Here is a 22,092-nt window from a genome sequence, read left to right on the forward strand (position 1 = left end):
CCTTCATTGCTTCAACACTAAGGTCCTCTTTCTGAGTTAAAGCCGAATACCTGTTCTGTAGCTTGATCCGGAATTCCATTATTTTCCCTCTTACCGCTAACTCATTGATCGACTTCTTATGTACCAGTTTCTTCCGTTCCCTCCTCAGGTCTAGGCTAATTTGAGTTCTTACCATCCTATGATCACTGCAGTGCACCTTGCCAAGCAAGTCCACATTTTGTATGATGCCATGGTTAGCGCAGAGTGTAAAATCTATTTCATTTCTAGTCTCGCCATTCGGGCTCCTCCACATCCACTTTCGGCTATCGCGCTTGCGGAAGAAGGTATTCGTTATCCACATATTATTCTGTTCCGCAAAGTCTGCTAATAGCTCTCCCCTGCTATTCCTAGTGCCTATGCCATATTCCCCCACTGCTTGTCTCCAGCCTGCTTCTTGCCTACCTTGGCATTGAGAAGTCGCCCATCATTATAGTGTATTTTGTTTTCACTCTACCCATCGCCGATTCCACGTCTTCATAGAACCTTTAGACTTCCTCGTCATCATGACTGGATGTAGGAGCGTAGACCTGTACGACCTGTATTTCGCAACAAGACCTGCCACCCTCTCGTTAATGCTATAGAATTCCTGTATGTTACCAGCTATATTCTTATTAATCAGGAATCCGACTTCTAGTTCTTGTCTCTCCGCTAAGCCCCGGTAGCACAGGACGTGCCCTCTTTTTAGCACTGTATATGCTTCTTTTGGCCTCCTAACTTCACTGAGCCTTATTATATCCCATTTACTGCCCTCTAATTCCTCCAATAGCACTGCTAGACTCGCCTCACTAGATAACGTTCTAGCGTTAAACGTTGCCAGGTTTATATTCGAATGGCGGCCTGTCCGGAGCCAGGGATTCTTGGAAGAAGTATTCAAGCTATTACACTGGGAAGGTGTTGCAGCAAGGATCGACGGCGAATACCTCAGCAACATTCGGTTTGCCGATGACATTGTTCTATTCAGCAACACTGCGCATGAGTTACAACAAATGATTGAGGACCTTAACAGGGAGAGTGTAAGAGTGGGGCTGAAGATTAATATGAAGAAGACAATGATAAATAACAGGGCAATGGAATTAGAGTTCAAGATCGCAAGTGAGCCTCTAGAGTTCGTGAAGGAATATGTTTACCTAGGTCAACTAAGCACAGGGAACCCTGACCATGAGAAGGAAATTCACAGAATAAAAATGGGTTGGATCGCATATGGCAGACGTCGGGAGCTCCTGACTGGGAGCTTACTGTTATCATTGAAAAGGAAAGTATACAATCAGTGCATTTTACCGGTGCTAACATATGGGGCAGACTTGGAGACTGACAAAGAAGCTTGAGAACATGTTAAGGACCGTGCAAAGAGCTTTGGAACAAAGAATGATAGGCATAACTTTAAGAGACAGGAAGTAAATGGTTTGGATCAGAGAGCAAACAAGTATAGATGATATTCTAACAGACATTAAAAGAAAACAATGGCACTGGGCTGGTCAGGTAATGCGCAAATTAGATAACCGTTGGACCGGCGGCCCTCTCGGATCCGCGGAAGTAGCAAGGAACCAAGACCTCGAGGAGCACAATGCACGAGACTGACGTAGTGGCCGTGTCGCGGTAAAAGCTTCTCCTCTCTGTGTGGAGGGAACCTAACCGACTCTGCAGGCATTTTCACTAAAGTTGTTCTCTCTCTCTCTCTCTGGCCCATTAGAGTGACAAAATGGGTACCAAGAGAAGGGAACCACAGTAAAAGATAGCAGAAGACTAGATGGTGCGATGAAATCAGGAAATTTGTGGTTGCTAGTAGGAATCGGTTGGTGCAGGACAGGGGTGATTGGAGATCGCAGGTAGAGGCCTTCGTCCTGCAATGGACGTAAATAGGCTGATGATGATGACGATGCAGTGTCATATCCTCTGGCATTTCCATTGCACATGAAGTGTCGCCGCACATAAAGGCTGCGTCGGGCTGTAGAGCCAGGGTACAAAGCAGCAGGGCAGCTTGTAAGAGCAGACAGGGCAAACGCACCATTCTGGAACCGATGTGGTGTCCCAAACAAGCCTCTCCGGGAAACTGCCCAAACGCAGCGCCTCCCACGCTGGTAGTGGCAGTCGACCGTGATTGCCAGTGCAGGTACTGATGAATAGCTAGCTTTGGCTGTAGTGTCATTTCCTCGGGCATTTCCACCGCTCACGAAGTGTCGCCGCACAGAAAGGCTGCGTCGGGCAGTAGAGCCGGGGTACAAAGCTGCAGTGTAGCCTGTAAAAGCAGACAGGGTAAACACTCTATTCTTGGACCGATGTTGTGTCCCAAGTGAGGCTCTGCGGGAAACTGCTTAAATTTGGCGCCTCCCATGCTTATAGTGGCAGTCGACAGCCAGGGTTGGGAGTGCAGGTAGTGATAAATGGAGAGCTTTGGCTGCAGTGTCATATTCTCTGGCATTTCCACCGTACACGAAGTGTCGCCGCACAGAGAGGCTGCATCAGGCAGCAGAGCAGGGGTACAAAGCAGCAGGGTTGCTAGCATAGAGCAGACAGGGTAAACACTCCATTCTGGAACCGATGTCGTGTCCCCTAACAAATATCAGATTAAGAAAGGTATTTTTGTGATGCAGCTTCATTATTATGAGGTTTGGCTTTATAAGAGTGTGTGCTGTTGTAAGTTTGCCTTTTGCAGATTTGTTTTTGTTGTTTGCTCTGTCAGCTTCAGCAATGTGTGCTGTGTGTTTTCGCATAGCATTCTACTTAAATGGTGATTGTGTTGAACTGGTTTACTAATATGAGTTCTGTTGCATTTGTGCCTTTTTTAGTGGACCCTGAACTAGCCGTAAGGCTCTGCGTCGGACCACTGTTGTGTATTAACTTACCTTATTTGCAGGTTTCGACACTTGATGAACTTGACCCAGCTGCTCGGGCTGCACTCTCTGAAGCAGGGGTCTCCGTGCTGGGGGAACGCCAGGTGTCACTTTCCTATGACAACTGGACAGCTGAAGATGTGTTGCGTGCTGTGATTGGCCAGCCGGATGCTTCGGGATACAGTGTGATTGGCCACGTGCTGCACCTCAACCTTCGCGACCACTTGCAGCCTTACAAGAAGCTAATCGGCAAGGTGCGGGTCACTGCTTATTTGTTTAAAGTTAAGCTTTCTTTACTTTTCCCCCACCTTGTGGGGGAGGGTGTGAAGAGGCTGGTGCTGACTGGTACTGAACATAGTGCAACACTGGCACCGAATACTGGTGAAACCAAAATGGCCCTGAGCGGCAGGTGATGTATGTAAGCCTGGATGTGGGCTACAACATAACACCTTCATTGTTATGTGTGAGATGTGCATCTGCGTGTGCCACAAGTTGATATTAAAGGCCCCCGGAAATGGTTCGAACAAATTTTTTAGACGCGTAGGGTACAGCTAAAGTTAATCATTCGCAACACAATTTGTGCGAAACATCTCATATTAGGAGAGCTGCGGACAATTACAAGTTACCTTTCTCCATAATCATGCATTTTCTCCTCAACTCGTTCGCCGAGTGATTGGGGCTAAGCTCCGCCTTCACTGGCTCTGCGCCATGATGGCACATCGTGTCGTCAACTTCCGGTTCTCTAGGAGTGAGCACGCGAAGCCTCTGCAAACTCTCCGCCAGCTGCTTGGCAGTCGACCCCAAGTGAGAGCTAAAGAAGGAGCATGCGTTGCGAGCATTCTGTCGCAGCGCCAAATGTGTCTGGTATTATGGTAATCACAGGCGAGCTGGGCGTTTCAATGGACCAGTGCCAGCTTAAACTCAAGCTGATGAAGAAATTTAAGCAGAACTTCTTGTTGGGCTAGTTGGTGCATGTTACTGAAGTACTAAAGTGCCAAACAGACGACACAAGAGGAGACACGGACGAGTGCTTACTATCAACTGATGCTTTGTTGACAGAAATGCACAATATATACGCAAATCTGGCAGCACAACTCACACGTCGAAAGTCACACGGTAACCAGGCAAAAGGGGATAAAACAATTGTAAAAGATGGCATTTGCGACAATGACACGTGGTGTATGGGGCCTAAGGACCATAAATGATAGTGGTTACGCAATCCACAAAACACCGCTGTAAGGGAGCACCCCATTGGAAACTAAAAGATTAAGATTTTTCACCAAGCGCAGGTGGCGCACCATGCTAAGTTCTAACCAAGGGCCTCTAAACATGACATTTCACTTTTATACAGCATTAAATATACACCATAAAATAGGAAAAATTATTAATGATACAACCTGGGTAGCCAATCCGATAGCTCGCTCAACCGACGTCATTTGGCCTAACTACGTCACTTTGCATGGGGCAGCTGAAAACTCACAGGAGTGGTGCCTCTGCAATTGGTACCTGTGTACAGTGAACTCTCGTTAGGACTAGCTTGGTTAAGCCGAATTCTTGCATAGAACGAACAACATGGGAACATTTCTTTGGTTTTCCATAGACTCAATGCAAAAAAAAATCCGCTTAGGATGAACCGCCTCAGATGTGCTCTTCGGTTAAGACAAACATTCAGAGTGACCACCACCGCTAGCGATCCTAGAAGCTAGGGTGTTTCAACGCGCCGCGCCAGCAGGCGCATGCATCGATGCATTCTACTGGAGGCCTGCGGCACACATCGCCCATGGACAGAGGTGAAACCAAGATGAGAAAACAAAAAGAGACAGTGAAGCTTCACTTCGTGAACGCGGGTGACACGCAAGCGTTTAGGTGCTTTAGGTCTAGACTCCACATCACAGGTTATATTTAAGGCAGGGCTCAAGCGGCCGTGCCATACGCAGCAGCCAAGTAGAACGCCCCCTTGTAAACATTCGCTTACTAACTATATTAACAAGCATGGTGTCAGCGTACACAGGCAAACATGAATACATCACACTCGATAACTGCGGACGCTCGCTGTGAAAACGCTGGCATGAGGAATCGCAACGGTAGCAGCGAGCGAAGTGACCACGCTGTCTATCGCTTCAGTGCACACTGAGTGTAGAGAACACAGTTCACACAAAGCTATGAGCCATCGGCCCCTTTAGGCTGTGCCCCTGAAAAAGATTGCGTTCAAGATAAAGCCCCAGCGACTTCACGTGGCCGAAGTACAGCACCCCCCTCCTTCCCCTCCTCGCTGCCATGCGCGCTAACAGGATGGTGCGCTTCCCCCTCTCCCCCTTTCCTCCTTTCCGCACACGAAATTCAGCCTCTATCGTCGGCTCACTGTTGCAACCTTTCACTCCCACACACAGCGTGCGGCGTGCGAGGACAGTGTTATCACGAGATGAACCTCGTATGTCCATATTGCAAACGAAACCTGTAGCCATTGCCAAAGGCAGTTAACCCAGCACGCCTCTTCCTGCAACACTGACAATCTGCAACACTTCACCTCGTTTCCCCTTCCCCACTTTGCACAAAGTCACTTAGACTGTCCTGTAGGTGCGTTGCTTTGCCCTGCGCTCAGCGCGCTTTTTTGTACTTTCGCCAGCTCAGAGCCTGCACTGATGACCTGTGAGGCGACAGATGCCTGCTTTAACCCCCTTGTGAACTTTTTCCATCAGCATGAAGACAGAAGGATTTTGAAGGCTATTAGGTGAGATGACATCGTTTGTGGCTGCTCGCCGATTTGAACAGAAGCGCCAAACATCCATTACAGACTGGATGAAATGAATCAAGAGTACCACTTGAAAACGGTTTTCAGTTAAGTTCAGCTAAATACAGTAGAGCCTCGTTCAAAATGTTTGGAATAAACCGCGAGAAAAGAATGTACTATTTGGCACAGGACCACGTAAGATCCAAAGTAACTGAAAAAATTTGACATACCCAACTATTGTTGACATCTATGTAATGTGAAGACTTACGCAGATCATTGCGGCATGAGACACTGACACACGTCGAGCTGGTGGTGCTCCGGCAACCGGAGAGGAGTTTTATTGTTTTCCTATTGCGTGATGTTTTAAGAGGGCGACAGGAAACCAAAACGAAACTGGGCTAGTGGGCAATGCCGGATGTCGCCGAAGCGAAACGGGATGCTTACATCGTGCCGCCTGCGGCAGAGAACGGCGGCGCATTTGGATTATCGCCTTCTAAATGCGTGCAGCACGCTGCCAATGGCACAACACACTACGCACCGCAGGCTGTAAAACAGGTAGGTGAAGACACTTATTGCTATAGGGTTAGAGGCGATAGCTGTGAATGCGGCGTGCAACAACCCGGCCGGAGATTTGCTGACACTGAAATAAACTGTATGCACTGTCGTTTTCATGTGAGACAGGTGGCCCTATACTGTTCACAATCGCACGTGCCTCATGCCTTTTCTTGTTCACATGGGATCTAGCGGCTGGAAAACATATACGATCACAGTCTGCAGCAGGGAAGGGCGTCACATTTTGGTTATTGCCTATCAAAAGCATGTGCTACGCTTCCAACAGCATCATGCGCTGTGAAACAGATATTTTCTGTGAAACAGAAACACAGCTTGTCACAATAGGATTGGCGGTGATAGCTGTGAATGCCATGTGCGACAACTGTGGAGAAGATTTGCTGGTACTAAGAATGAGAAACTGAGTGCGTGCGGGCGTTTTCATGCGAGAAGGGTGGGTGAGTATTGCGGTAAAGCTGTCATGGCAGGCACCTATATACTGTTCTCTACCGCGCGCACTTCGCACATTTCCTTGTTCTTGAAAAGCTCACAGAAAAGAGTCACTGCAGTGACTGCCCTTCCCTTGATGATTGTCTCCCACCTTTTCTTCCAGTTACTACTGGTATATGTTGTGTCGGCAGCGGCAGGCAAGCGGGGGGCCCTGACCAGCGAACGCGCGGCTAACGCCGGCGCAGTGAAGGAGACTCGGAGCGAACTGCTCCCGATGAAAACCGGAATGAAGACTCGGCCACCCTCGGCCGTTTATTGCTGATAAAGGCTTCACACGCCAGATGACACCTCCCAATTGGTCCAATGCTCGTCGCATGACAGAAGGGGGGTGCGCCATCTAGCTAAACAACTACAAGATATACATGTGCGATGACACATAGAAACTGACAGGGGGCGACACTATACTACAGTATAGAGGATACATTGTTTCTTGTAGCGTAATCGTTCAGTGCGCACATCATTTCTACAATACTGACTGCCATACAAATTGGCCTTTCATGCCAAAATGTTTTCGAACACTATTTAAGTCTTTAGCATCCTTAAGGGGGGACTATCCCAACTTATTGGAGTGTAAAGTGGTTTTACGCACAATGTTCAATTCATGACAGCCACAAAGCTGCCTCGAGTCAGACTCAGGTCGAATGAGCCTCCCATCAGTGATGTCCCAGGGGGCGCACAGATGTTCGCACTGTCTACTTTTTGTGCTTTGTGAACTCTTTTTCATGTATGATCTGTGTGTGCAAGTGTGCATCTCATCGTCTTCCCAAGACGGGTACTGAAACTTTTATGATTGCACTGTAGTGCATACATATTTGTTTTCAGTCTTCATTTCTCCTAAAAGGGGGAAGCCAAAGATGTCATTTTTTATTGCATAAAGATGTCATCACAAAACACGAGTGTTACAGCGCGAACAAGTGCTCTGTAACTCATGACTTGCTTTTGTTGCGAGGAGCGCGAGGAGCGCATTTTCCTCTCCAGGGAAAGGTGATGTGGTATCCTGTGTTGGCTTCCGGTTTCGGTTTTGGGTCGTTTACGTCAGGGTGCCACTCAGCGCCAAATGCTGTAAGTTGCCTGCTGTGTTTCCCCTTGCTGTAATAAGATCATTCTTTGCCTAGTCCCCGACTTGAGTAGTCCGGCTCTTTGTCTGCGGCGCTGCGCGCCCCTGCCATTTAAGCCTCATGCGGTAGGTCCTCCGTTTGGCCGCCCCGTCGAAGCTACAACAGATGTAGCAGCCGAAAAACGTGTCATACGATTGCAGTTTGGCGACATACTGAACGTTGGTGAAAAAAAAAATTGCGTGTTCCGGGAACGTATGAACTGGTAAAAATGAGCATGATTTCATTGGGTCATTTTTTGTGTCCTCGATTGTGAACGTTGTCACCTCAGCATGCAGTGGAAGTGGTCCTGTGCCTTTATGACAAACTGGTTTCGCTGGCTCTCAAGTGCAAGCATTGCAGTAAAACCTGTACTTCATTGGTAAACAAAGCGTTTTCGAGGACAAAAGATACACATCCAGGGTGTCTACCAACCGGGAAAACCGGGAAAACCGGGAATTCTCAGGGAATTTGAACAGTCTGGAAAAACTCAGGGAAAACTCAGGGAATTTGTGCCTCTATCAGGGAAAATTAGCTGTAACTTTATTGAAAGGGAACGAAAGTCGTGTTAATGCTGGCTCCAGTAACAGAGGAATCGCAACGAATGGTCATTGACGCCGTGTCATCGGCACGATGTATTGCCAGAGTAGTTAACGACCGATTTTCTAGACGCCCGATTTTTCGGACATGCCCGATAATTTGCACGGTTTTGCGGCACCACCACGTACTCCATATAGTCAATGTATATTGCCCCGACTGCAGGTCTGAAATGGCATTAATCAAAGCCGCCACCGCCGCTATTTTGATTATCTCGCCGCCTCGAACCGGCACTCTCGCAGGCAAATCCATAACCACCACCGCGGCAACGTCAGGCCTAGCTGCTTCTATGTTGGCTATTAAGCTTCTTGCCGTGCGGTGCCGTGTTTTTCATTGAGATAATTCGCCGCTATCACCAATGGCACCGACTCCGCCTTTGTAATCCTAGCGATTGGCTTTGAAGCTCGCAGAGCACAGCGCGGTGCGTAATGCCAGTCTGCGAAAGTTATCTTCGCCTCGGTACACTACTGTTAGGCGGTGAAGCATAACAAGCGTGGGAAGGGGGCAATTGTCGCGGGACACAGTATACATTACTTAATTACACATGCGTGCACGTCGTCTTCTGTCACAGTACAAGCCCCGATATGCCTAAAAAGCGTACTGGCAGGCCTTCAGAGCTTTTTGAGACGTGCCTGTGGTAATTTTAGCCCTTAAAGGCAGTTAAAGACATGCATTAATTTTTTTCAGACTGCCCGTTTTTTTCAATTTTTTTTTGCGGCCCCTCGGAAGTCCAAGAAATCAAATGTTGATTGTACAACTGACCAAGAGGATGCTTCAGATGATCCATGTGGTGAAAGCGTGGTAGAAGGAGGATGAGAACAGAAAGGACCGACGCACTGAGGAATTAACGGGAAAGGAAGGGTGCCGCCACCTTTTTGAAGGAGCTTGAGCTAAAAAAACTAAGTGATGGCTGATGCTGAGACACAGGTGTCCCTCATCCAAACCAAAATAAATTGTTTACGCAGTGAAACCCAACACTGAGATGTTGTGTACGGGCTGAGAGTATGTCAGCACAGTTGAGGTTGACTTCCCAGCTGCTGAGAGAGAACCTTAGTTGTGACAAAGTTCAGGACCTCATACAGATGAGCTTGCTATCAGTTGATAGAAATAGCTGATATTTAAAAAAATATTTACTTATGTATGCATCTCCTTTTCATTCGTATTTGAAAATGTTCGACTCAATTTGGAATGGGCTTTACCATCTCTTTCGCTGTGCATTTTACTAACACCTTCCTTCTGTTTTCTTTTTAAATAAAATATATATTACTCCTTACTATTCAAACTGGATTAAGTCATTTTTTTGTTTCAGCATGCTTACTAGAGAGTGACAGCATCGGGCAACGTGGTGTCAGCCTGTCTTGACATAAAACAAAGATCTGACTCATTCAGGGAATTTCGCAAAGGTGCTCAGGGAAAACCTGGAAAACTCAGGGAATTTGGAAATGTCAACTTGGTAGACACCCTGACATCGAAATGGTTTCCATCAATGAGCACCTTACAAATGTTGGCATTTAGCGCTGCAACGTGAGTGTAAAGTGCGTTAATTGGTTCTCCATTCTCCCTCTTGCGAAGTATACTTGCAGCGCCTAACAAAAGCATGTACTGACAAAGCTACACACTTTGAGTAGTAGCACAATAATAATGTGCGTTACATTTTTAGCACAATATATGACGGCACAAAGCCAGTGTCATATTCGCGGGTATTTCCACCGTACACCAAGTGTCGCCACAGAGAAAGGCACTCCATAGCACCCCATAGCTTCATACACTTGTTGACAATAACGCAATCAGGAAAAGAAATCTGAACACTGAGAATAGCGCCTGTGCATAAGCTTGCCCATGCCTGAGCTCCGTAGCCCGCAAACAATAATAAAAAGGCTCTGTTCATACACTTTTGCACCTTCTGTACCCTTAACAGCAATCCCTAACATAAAATCAGAAGAATAAGAATGGGCTGGGGTGTGTTTGGCAGGCATTCTCGATCATGAACAGTAGGTTGCCGTTATCCCTCAAGAGAAAGGTGTATAACAGCTGTGTCTTACCAGTACTCACCTACGGGGCAGAAACCTGGAGGCTTACGAAAAGGGTTCTACTCAAATTGAGGACAACGTAACAAGCTATGGAAAGAAGAATGATAGGTGTAACGTTAAGGGATAAGAAAAGAGCAGATTGGGTGAGAGAACAAACGCGAGTTAATGACATCTTAGTTGAAACCAAGAAAAAGAAATGGGCATGGGCAGGACATGTAATGAGGAGGGAAGATAACCGATGGTCATTAAGGGTTACGGACTGGATTCCAAGGGAAGGGAAGCGTAGCAGGGGGTGGCAGAAAGTTAGGTGGGCGGATGAGATTAAGAAGTTTGCAGGGATGACATGGCCACAATTAGTACATGACCGGGGTTGTTGGAGAAGTATGGGAGAGGCCTTTGCCCTGCAGTGGGCGTAACCAGGCTGATGATGATGACGATGATGATATGCAGTATACACCAACTTAGCCAAATGGAAATTCTTCTGTCTTGATTATAGCACCTCTCAATGCTTCAGGAAATATATGCAAAAAACTCAACGATTCTGCCTTCATTATTTGTGATATGGTGAAAGTGAGTAACAGCAACTACCCAAAAATTAAGAACTGACAAAATGTTGCCCAAAGTTTTGTTTGCCAGAATCATTGCAAGAAAAACCTTAGAGTGCCTAAAATCTGCTGGTACAATAGTCGTTTACCAGTGAGGTCACGCTATTTTTACATTTCATTGCAATCCTTGGCTTTTTTAGCAGTATGATGCAGCTTTTGGGACATTTTCATACAGATTGCAATCATATCAGTAGCCAGCAACCACATGCAAGCGTGCGCGCTTGGTCCGTCGGGCCTTGTCAAGATTGGCGGTGTTCACTTCCAAGAGTAGCCTTATCTCCGCATTCCACGCTTTCCTAAATCTACTGCACCCGTTGACAGAAACAGAAACTCCGAGGAAGCGTTGCGCTTCCTCGGAATCCCCGCACGCGTTTTCCTTGCGCGCAGCCGGCCGGTGGTTGCGAACGAATTCACAGCTTGAGGTCCCACTAATGGCCGTCAAACGTCCTAATAGGGGTGCGCATCAGACTTGGATCCAAGGTGCTCTGGCGGGTGCATGGTTTGGGTTTGAACTGGGTGCATGAGCTTCATTACTTCTTACGGATTTGCACCGCGCGCGGACCGGCCATGTGGGTCCATGAAACCTCACTAGAGCCTATGGTTTTGTCTTGGTTCTGAGGTGTTGAGGGAATGTTTGCTTTGGCTTACAGCCCGGACATGGGGCTGACCTTGGCAGGTGGACAGTTATGCCATGCTCCTCAGTGACAGTTTGGCTCGAAAACAAGTGGCTGTTTATGGCGCCACATGGCCTTCGGTTCCTTGGAATTCAGTCGTGTCGCACACGTGTTTGAGGACTGACAACATGGTCCCAACGTTTCCTGGCTTTTAGATTTTGCGCATATGTTTTGTTGGTCAGCACTTGTTATGCCAGCTGTGCTTTTGTGCCGTTACTCGGAACTTGCGACGTGTACAGCTGGCGTGACCTTCACCGCTTTGTTGTATATTGTGTATTTTTGGTAAGGATTCTACACTGTGAACTGCACTAAAAAAGTGTTCTGAGATGGATGATTGTTCGACTGGCCAATCACGCATGGAAGTTCTGCCAAACACAGGAATTGGTGAACGGATTGTCCAGTTGGGGTGCCAACCAGCCGTAATTCGCCAGCAAAGATTTTGCGCGGAGCGTTGAGTCTAGAAAAGGCGGCCGCAGCTCTCCGATCAGGGGGGGGTGGACTTGGCTTCGATGCTAAGCGCCGAAATACGGTCACCCTATTTGGTCCAAACCAGTGTAACTCTATGCAAACGATGTACTGTTGAAATTATGCAATCTTGTAACTGAACTTCGTAATTTTATCTGTAAATACAAGTTTTGTTCGTTCGTATTCAGTGTCTTTGTCCTTCAAACCTAAGTCACCCACTGAGCCACCTGTACAGACTGTCTTTGATGGTGCATCTTGGATTCCGACGGTGGGAGGTGAATTTCATCGAATCGATCAATCATCGCATCGAATTGTTACTGCCATCATTCCTGTTTAGGGTTTTTTTCATAGTCTGTATAAGAATTGATTCCAGATACTGACATAAACATCAGTTTTTTTCTTTCACAATCATGCTTTCCTTGTCACAGTCAACCTCATGATTCGAAGTCACCACGTGTTCTGCAAGTGCGCTGGAGACAACATTCTTCTTTCTGATGTCATTCATATGTTATTTTAGCCGTCTTTCAAAATTTCCACTCTAGCCGATATAAACAAAGTTACAGTCTGCGCATGGAATTTTATAAACAACACTAGGAAACATTTCTTTCTTGAGCCGGTCTTTCACGTGCACCAGTTCATGTTTCAGCTTACAGGCAGGAACATGCACCATGTGTACGACAAATGTCCGCAGGACTCGTGCCAACGCCTCACTGACACCTGGCACATAGGGAACGACTGCATGGGCCCAGGGTCGCACCGTAAACGACGAAGCACTGTTGCGTGTGCACCATTCTATGGAACAAATAAAACTAACAGGGTACCTGCAACCGGAAAGCTCACGGCACGCCTTCGACAAGTCAGAGGCACAGTCACCTACGCTGGAGCAAATCCTCTGCTGACATTCAGAAGGCCTTCCTCCAGATATGCAGCCGACCGAAAGACCAAGACGCTCTCCGTTTCCTGTGAATTGACTGACTACTGACATGTGATCACCCTGTCCCAACAGTCGTCGAGCGGCGCATGACCTGGGTCCCTTTCGGAGTGTCTTCTAGCCCACTTTTGCTGTCAGCAACCCTGCAGCATCACCTCGAAACATGGAAGACAACGCACCTCTGCCTGCACCCTTGCCGGCACCCCTGCCGGCCTACAACAGTCATTCTATGTGGTCAACTTAGCCATAGGCGTGTCTTCCGAAGCAGAGGCATTGGAGATTTACTGGGAAGTGAATGCCATTACTACCGATAGAAGCATGGAACTGAGAAAATAGTGCTCTAACTCTGGCCTGCTCTGCACCCAGTTCTTGAATGACGGCCTCTCACTTGAGAATGTTAGTGAGCTTCAAGTCCAAAGTGCTTGGTATGCTTTGGGGCTGCTTTTCAGATGACATCACCCTCGCCACACAAACCGTACTCTCATATATTTCAACTCAGTCATCGATGAAGCGAGCCGTTTTACAAGCCTTCACCAGGCTATTCGACCCATCTGGCTTCATGGCTCCATTTCACATGAGAGATCGACTCCTGTTCCAATGGCTATGGTGGCAAGGCATCAGTTTAGACGAGCCTCTACCATTTGATTTTTAGGTCTTGTGGAAGAACTGGGAATCAGAACTCCCTTTCCTCTCTGCCCTTCGCATTCCACATTGCATCTCACTGACATCGCAAGACAATAAATTTGTTCGCTGATGCCAGCCCTCATGTGTACGGAGTCACAGTGCTTGTATGCCAACCACTAGCCAACGGCAGTTTTACCGTCTGGCTCCTTATTAGCAAGTCTCACCTTGCACCACTAAAGATGGTTTCTCTACTACGTTTAGAGCTAGCTTCTTGCATATTTGTTAGTGGTGAGATTATGGCATTACATCTAGAAAATGCCCAAGGTCTCATCATAAGTTGCCTCCTTCTGTAGTGTTTCAACGATAGCGTTACATTGGGTCTCTGACAATGCTAAATGCTTGGAGACACTTGTAAGGAACCATGTTTGTGAGATTCAGACTTTGAACCAAGGCTACACTTGGTGGCACTGTGTGAGCGCAAACTACCTGGCAGACTTTTTGACCCGCGGAGTAGCAACAGCAGTTCAAAGAAACAGTGGTGGGCTGGACCTCTGTGGTTGGCCAAACCAGAAGGCAACTGGCCTTTGAAGCCTTGCGCTGTGCTGGCAGTGCATGACCTGAACAGTGAACTTGCGTCCGGGCCATACAGCCAGATATTGATAGTGTCTGACCATACAGCTGGATATTGATTAGGACGGGCTGCTTAGAGCTGGAGGCCGCTTACAGGCACTTGATGGGTCAGAGGAACTTCCAATCCTGTTGCCAAGTGACCATGTGTTTATATGGCTCTTGGTATCTGCAACACATGTCCGGCTTCTACATGCTGAGTTAAAGTTACGCTTCGGGACCTCTGGTCAAGATTTTGGATCTTAAAGGGAAGACGAATCATTAAGAAGTTGCTTCAGTTGTGCTTGCCGTGTCGCCGTTGACGGTGGCTTTTAGCATCAGGCCCGGTGGCACCATTACTGAAAGGTTGCATAGCAGAAACATCACCACTGTTTTAGGCTTGTAGCGCAGCTCGGAAGAGCAAAAAAGGAAGGAGGTAGGGGTAATCAAAGGAAACGGAAAACAGAGTGAGCTGCGCTACAAGCCTAAAACAGTCATGACGTACCAACTCGCCCAAACTGCCACGCTTTTGAGAAACATCACCGTTCGACGTTGTGGAAATAGGCTTTTGCAGCCCACTTTACTGCCGCTCTACACTAGAGTCTGCGAAGCTTTATATTGCCGTTTTCTCCTGTGCGGTGACACCAGCAGTGCACCTAAAGGTAACCTTGGACATGACAGCGCAAGCATTCATCCTTGCCTTTCATTGTTTTACATCCAAGCATGGCATTTCATCTACAGTATAGGTATTCTGATAACGCCATGACATTCCGCAGCTGTTCCAAACAACTGCGATTGCTGCTCAATGAGACCGTCCACGACCACGCAAGCGCTCAGCGCATCAGGTGGAAATTCATCACAGGACGAGCTCCGTGATGGGGTGGTTTCGGGGAGCACGTCATTTGGACAATTAAGGATGCGCTGAAGCACTGCATTGGACGAAAGCACCCTCGCTTACGAAAAACTACTCACAGTGCTGGCTGAAGTACATGCGATTGTCGACTGCCGCCCTCTAACGCAGCTCTGTAGGACACTGAAGATGCAGAGGCGCTAATGGCAAGCACGTAGTGAGACTACCAGCAAGAACCACCTCCTGTTTGCCTAGCTACATTACGCATGACTTGTAAAGGTGGGTGAAGTACAGAGAAAAGGTTCTGCACCGATTATGGAAACAGCGGAAGAAAAAATATTTGCTTCTGCTCAGCTCCGTCAGCCATCACGTTCATCCTGTCTGCACATTGGTGACTTGGTAATTATCAAGGATGACATCGTGCCGGTGCTGCAGTGGAAACTCGGCAGAATGGTCGAGGCATTTCCAAGCGGGCAGCCTCGAGAGATATTTCAGAATCGCTTTCCCAAATGGCCAGCAAATCAGGCATGCTGATCAACGGTTGTACCCTTTGCAGGCAAACGACCACATCGCGGCCCTGGGAGGATGTTGAGTCCACCGCGGGAAAGCAGTGGCATAAAATGTCATGCGTTGCACAAGACAACCGGGAAAACAGGGGCAAGTCATGAGATGGGATTTCAGGACGATAAGCAAAATGAGAACAAGGTGAAAGCAGGAGCCAACGTTTCGACAACTGTACTTGTCTCCTTCAAAGCCTTGAAGAAGACAAGTCCACTTGTCGAAACGTTCGCTCCTGCTTTCACCTTCTTCTCGTATTGCTCATCGACAAGACAACCGGCGAAGACAAGGTTAAAGCAGTTGGCGAGCGAGGCTGTTCTTCAACACGCAATAAAATGGAAGAAGTGATTGATCAGGGCAACACAAATATCGGTCTATTCTCTGTCGCTACAGTCAAGATGCGTCCCCTGATGGGCATCGCTGTGTTGGTGGCACGTGGCATTGGCACCGCAAGCTGGTGCCGCTTGCTGGCTCGGGCAGCACTTGGCGGTGTGGTACATTACTTGCAGCACAAAACTGCTCAATGCCGTTCAATTGAACATTAATGCTTTCTTTTTCACAACTTGTAAGAAGTGCTTAGGTGTCCTCTGTGTTTTTTTTTTTTTTTTTTCAATGCGAGTCCCTGACGTCAAAACTGAAGGAGTAGAGCGGAAGATGGTGTTCCCACTCCTTTGCTTCTGCACTTCATGCAGTAGCAAAGAAGTGGGTCAAGCACAAGGCACCTAAACAAGCCAAGCTGGTGGGGCTCGAGCGGCTGAAGACTGTCATTGTTGTTTTACGGCTTCGGCAAGCTTATATTTGCACTCCTCAAATTCAGCCTGTGTCAGCAGCTTCTTCGTGCAGTGCATTTTGTTGAGAAGTTTTCATATGCCCACTCAGTGCAAATCAATGCTAAAGTCTCCAGAGGCCCATTGAGATGGTGGGGCCCAAGCAACCCGAGACGTTGTTTTGCTATTGCATCATCATCAGCCTGGCTACGCCCACTGCAAGGCAAAGGCCTCTCCCATACTTCTCCAGCTACACCAGTCATGTGCTAATTGTGGCCATGTTGTCCCTGTAAAATTCTTAATCTCATCCGTCCACCTAACTTTCCACCGCACCCTGCTACGCTTCCATTCTCTTGGAATCCAATCTGTAACCTTTAATGACCACCAGGTTATCTTCCCTCATCGCATGCCCTGCCCATGCCCATTTCCTTTTCTTGATTTCAACTAAGATGTCATTAACTCGCGTTTCTTTCCTTACCCAAGCTGCTCTCTTCTTGTTCCTTAACATTACACCTATCATTCTTCTTTCCATAGCTTGTTGCATCGTACTTAATTTAAGTAAAACCCTTTTCGTAAGCCTCCAGGTTTCTGCACCGTAGGTGAGTACTGGTAAGACACAGCTACTATACACTTTCCTCTTGAGGGATAATGGCAACCTGCTGTTCATGATCTGAGAATGCCTGCCAAACACACCCCAGCCCATTCTTATTCTTCTGATTATTTCCGTCTCATGATCCGGATCCGCCGTCACTACCTGCCCTAAGTAGATTTATTCCCTTACCACTTCCACTGCCTCGCTACCTATTGTAATTTCCTGTTCTCTACCGAGACTGTTAAACATTACTTTAGTTTTCTGCAGATTAATTTTTAGACCCACTCTTCTGCTTTGCCTCTCCAGGTCAGTGAGCATGCATTGCAATTGGTCCCCTGAGTTACTAAGCAAGGCAATATCATCAGCGAATCGCAAGTTACTAAGGTATTCTCCGTTAACTTTTATCCCCAACTCTTCCCAATCCAGGTCTCTGAATACCTCCTGTAAACACGCTGTGAATAACATTGGAGAGATTGTATCTCCCTGCTTGACGTCTTTCTTTATTTGGTTTCTGTTGCTTTCTTTATGGAGGACTACGGTGGCTGTGGAGCCGCTATAGATATCTTTCAGTATTTTTAAATACGGCTCGTCTACACCCTGATTCTGCAATGCCTCCATGACTGCTGAGGTTTCGACAGAATCAAACGCTTTCTCGTAATCAATGAAAGCTATATATAAGGGTTGGTTATATTCCGCACATTTCTCTATCACCTGATTGATAGTGTGAATATGGTCTCTTGTTGAGTAGCCTTTACGGAATCCTGCCTCGTCCTTTGCTTGACAGAAGTCTAAGGTGTTCCTGATTCTATTTGCGATTACCTTAGTAAATACTTTGTAGGCAACGGACAGTAAGCTGATTGGTCTATAATTTTTCAAGTCTTTGGCATCCCCTTTCTTATGGATTAGGACTATGTTGGCGTTTTTCCAAGATTGAGGTACGCTCGAAGTCATGAGGCATTGCGTATACCGGGTGGCCAGTTTTTCTAGAACAATCTGCCCACCATCCTTCAACAACTCTGCTGTTACCTGATCCTCCCCAGCTGCCTTTCCCCTTTGCATAGCTCCCAAGGCTTTCTTTACTTCTTCCGGCGTTACCTCTGGGATTTCGAATTCCTCTAGACTATTCTCTCTTCCATTATCGTTGTGGGTGCCACTGGTACTGTATATATCTCTATAGAACTCCTCAGCCACTTGAACAATCTCATCCATATTAGTAATGATATTGCCGGCTTTGTCTCGTAACGCATACATCTGATTCTTGTCAATTCCTAGTTTCTTATTCACTGCTTTTAGGCTTCCTCCATTTCTAAGAGCATGTTCAATTCTATCCATATTATACTTCCTTATGTCAGCTGTCTTACGCTTGTTGATTAACTTCGAAAGTTCTGCCAGTTCTGTTCTAGCTGTAAGGTTAGAGGCTTTAATACATTGGCGTTTCTTGATCAGATCTTTTGTCTCCTTTGATAGCTTGCTGGTATCCTGTCTAATGGAGTTTGACTTCTATTCCACACTCCTTAATGATGCCCACAAGATTGTCCTTCATTGCTTCAACACTAAGGTCCTCTTCCTGAGTTAAAGCCGAATACCTGTTCTGTAGCTTGATCCGGAATTCCATTATTTTCCCTCTTACCGCTAACTCATTGATCGACTTCTTATGTACCAGTTTCTTCCGTTCCCTCTTCAGGTCTAGGCTAGTTTGAGTTCTTACCATCCTATGATCACTGCAGTGCACCTTGCCAAGCAAGTCCACATTTTGTATGATGCCATGGTTAGCGCAGAGTGTAAAATCTATTTCATTTCTAGTCATATTGATACTTTTTGTGCGCAAACAAACAGGGACGAAGAATAGGGGCAATACAAGGACGAGCGCTTTCTAACCCTATTCTTCATCCCTGTTTGTTTGTGCACAAAAAGTATCAATATGAATATGTTCCAACTAGGCCGACTCGCAGTTATGCTTCATTTCTAGTCTCGCCATTTGGGCTCCTCCACGTCCACTTTCGGCTATCGCGCTTGCGGAAGAAGGTATTCGTTATCCACATATTATTCTGTTCCGCAAAGTCTACTAATAACCCTCCTCTGCTATTCCTAGTGCCTATGCCATATTCCCCCACTGCCTTGTCTCCAGCCTGCTTCTTGCCTACCTTGGCATTGAGAAGTCGCCCATCAGTATAGTGTATTTTGTTTTCACTCTACCCATCGCCGATTCCACGTCTTCATAGAAGCTTTCGACTTCCTGGTCATTATGACTGGATGTAGGGGCGCAGACCTGTACAACCTTGATTTTCTACCTCTTATTAAGCTTCTAAACAAGACCTGCCACCTTCTTGTTAATGCTATAGAATTCCTGTATGTTACCAGCTATATTCTTATTAATCAGGAATCCGACTCCTAGTTCTCGTCTCTCCGCTAAGCCTCGGTAGCACAGGACGTGCCCGCTTTTTAGCACTGTATATGCTTCTTTTGGCTTCCTAACTTCACTGAGCCCTATTATATCCTATTTAATACCCTCTAATTCCTCCAATAGCACTGCTAGACTCACCTCACTAGACTCGCCTCACCACCCGCCGTGGTTGCTCAGTGGCTATGGTGTTAGGCTGCTGAGCACGAGGTCGCGGGATCGAATCCCGGCCACGGCGGCCGCATATAGATGGGGGCGAAATGCGAAAACACCCATGTACTTAGATTTAGGTGCACGTTAAAGAACCCCAGGTGGTCGAAATTTCCGGAGACCCCCACTACGGCGTGCCTCATAATCAGAAAGTGGTTTTGGCACGTAAAACCCCATAATTATTATTATTATTAGACTCGCCTCACCGTTCTAGCGTTAAACATTGCTAGGTTCATATTCCAATGGGGGCCTGTCCGGAGCCAGGGATTCTTAGCACCCTTTGCTGCGTCGCAGGTCAGACCGCCGCGGTGGTCAGTTTCTTTGCAGCTGCTGGGGACTGAGGGCCGGGGTTTGATTGTTATGTTCATACAGGAGGTTGTGTCCAAGTACTGCATCAGGGTGGCCAATCCTGCTCTGGTGAGGGAGTTCATTACCGGTTCTGGTCACTGGGATCAGGCCACACTCCAGGCCTGTTTATGCAATTTTATCAACGCACGGATTTTTTTTTTTTTTAATTCGGTGGAAAATTGCACGGCACCGGGATTCGAACCACGGACCTCTTGCACGCGAGGCGGGTGTTCTACCTCTACGCCACCACTGCACTTCGGCTGCAAAGATGAGTTACCGATGAGTTACGCCACCGCTGCAAAGATGAGTTACATGCGTTAGAAATGTGGCTATTCCAGCCGACGTCACTGATTACTGTGATTCCAATATATTTATATTGGCTGACTTTGGTCAGCGGTTCAGAGCCGAGGGTATAGACAAACATTTTTTTTGTTATGGACATGCAAACAGCTCGTTCTCTGTTTATTTCCATGCCCTACCGACTGCACCAGGAAAGAATGTTTTGAAGGTCACAGTTAAGCATTAATTGATCTTCATGGCAAGTAACCTCGTTATACAACACACAGTCGTCAGCAAATAGTCTAACAGGATAAGAAATTTCGTTAGCGATGTCGTTTATGTTTGTTAGAAATACTTAAGGTCCTAGCACACTACCTTGAGGTACTCCAGAGGTTACTGAAAGTGTTAGAAGAGTAATTATCAATTGAAACAAATTGCTTGTGATTAGACTGATAAGCCGCCACCCAGTTAATATAGGCTGGAAGGTCTATCAGCTGTAGTTTTTCTATAAGTTTAGTGTGAGGAACAAGGTCAAACGCTTTCTTAGTCTAAAAATATTATGTCAATTTGGTTTGACTTGTCAATAGCACTTGCAAAGTTGTGAATAATCGTGGTTAATTGTGTTACAGTAGAGAAACTCTCCTGGAAACCATGCTGATGAGGAAACTGTACGTTGTTTTCACTTAGCAATTTGGTTATTTCATTAGCTATAATATGTTCAATTAACTTGCAACATGATAAAGTTAATGTTATCGGACGATAACTAGATACTAGGGTTTCGTCACCTTTTTTCTGTATGGTAACGACACATGCAGTTAGCCAGTCTGTAGGAAGATTAGCCGAAGATAATGAGAAACGAAAGATAACAACAGGAAAAAGGGCTAACGCACAGCATACTTGCGCAGGAAAGCATTTGGTATGTTATTTGGTCCAGGAGATGATTTAGCTTTGAAGTTCAGCAACATCAACACTACACCCGGTTTCGAAACAATATCAGAGATTGAGCTACATGACATGCGGTTAAGGTTTAGACTATCATTGAAATTTGAAAAAACATTCTGAAAATAATTATTGAATTGCTCCCCAATACATTGTTTTTCGACAATGACATGGCCCTCATGAACCATTTGGTCAGTTGACTTGGTTTTTGTGCTTAGAAAAACCCAAAATCTTGGGGGCGCCGTTTTAATGAAATTTGGCAATGTATGGCGAAAATACCAGCGTTTAGCTTGCCGTACTTCTTGGTTTAGATTATTTTGGATTTTGTGAATTGAAACACAAGAGGCACATCGTTGTCTTCAGCGCTTAAGTTTTCTTTTAAGGTGCAAGATCTTTCTTGTTGTCCAGGGAGTAGCCTTGGAAGTTTTTTTTAGATTTATTAGGAATAAAGTTGCTAAGGCAGTGAGTGATAATTTCTTTAAATTTGTCCCAAAGCACAGTAGCATTGTTATCGTGAAAGTTATCAAGGTATTGCTAAAGATAATCCTAGACACTTTCGTCTCCGGCACGAGAAAAATCTTTAACAGTGGTTGTTTTGCAGTTTTTGGTGTTAAGCACTTCCAAAGAACAAGAAAAATATACCAGACTATGATCAGAAATTCCAGGTTCAACCGAAACAAAAAGTTTTCTAATGAACGACTTACAAAAATGAGGTCAAGTATGGTTGCTGACGTCCCATAAGTGCACGTTGGCTGTTTTACAACCTGTTGTAGATTGTGAGACAGAATGATGTCATGCAAGTAACCTAAGTGTGAATTAATCCCAGTGCAGAAAAACCCGTTCTCCTAATCAATATCTGGTA

General features: G+C 46.4%; 1 protein-coding gene across 1 annotated transcript in view; it reads left to right on the forward strand.

Annotated features, from left to right (window-relative positions):
- Positions 1-22,092, forward strand: part of LOC139053052 (tRNA (guanine(37)-N(1))-methyltransferase) — a 92,139-nt gene that overhangs the window by 8,200 nt on the left and 61,847 nt on the right. Inside the window, exon 2 of the mRNA XM_070530186.1 lies at positions 2,894-3,124. Coding sequence (XP_070386287.1) covers positions 2,894-3,124 — 231 coding nt within the window. The remainder of the gene's footprint in view (positions 1-2,893; positions 3,125-22,092) is intronic.

The sequence above is a fragment of the Dermacentor albipictus genome, unplaced genomic scaffold (genome assembly GCF_038994185.2).
Source record: "Dermacentor albipictus isolate Rhodes 1998 colony unplaced genomic scaffold, USDA_Dalb.pri_finalv2 scaffold_61, whole genome shotgun sequence".
Classification (NCBI taxonomy): Eukaryota; Metazoa; Arthropoda; class Arachnida; order Ixodida; family Ixodidae; genus Dermacentor; species Dermacentor albipictus.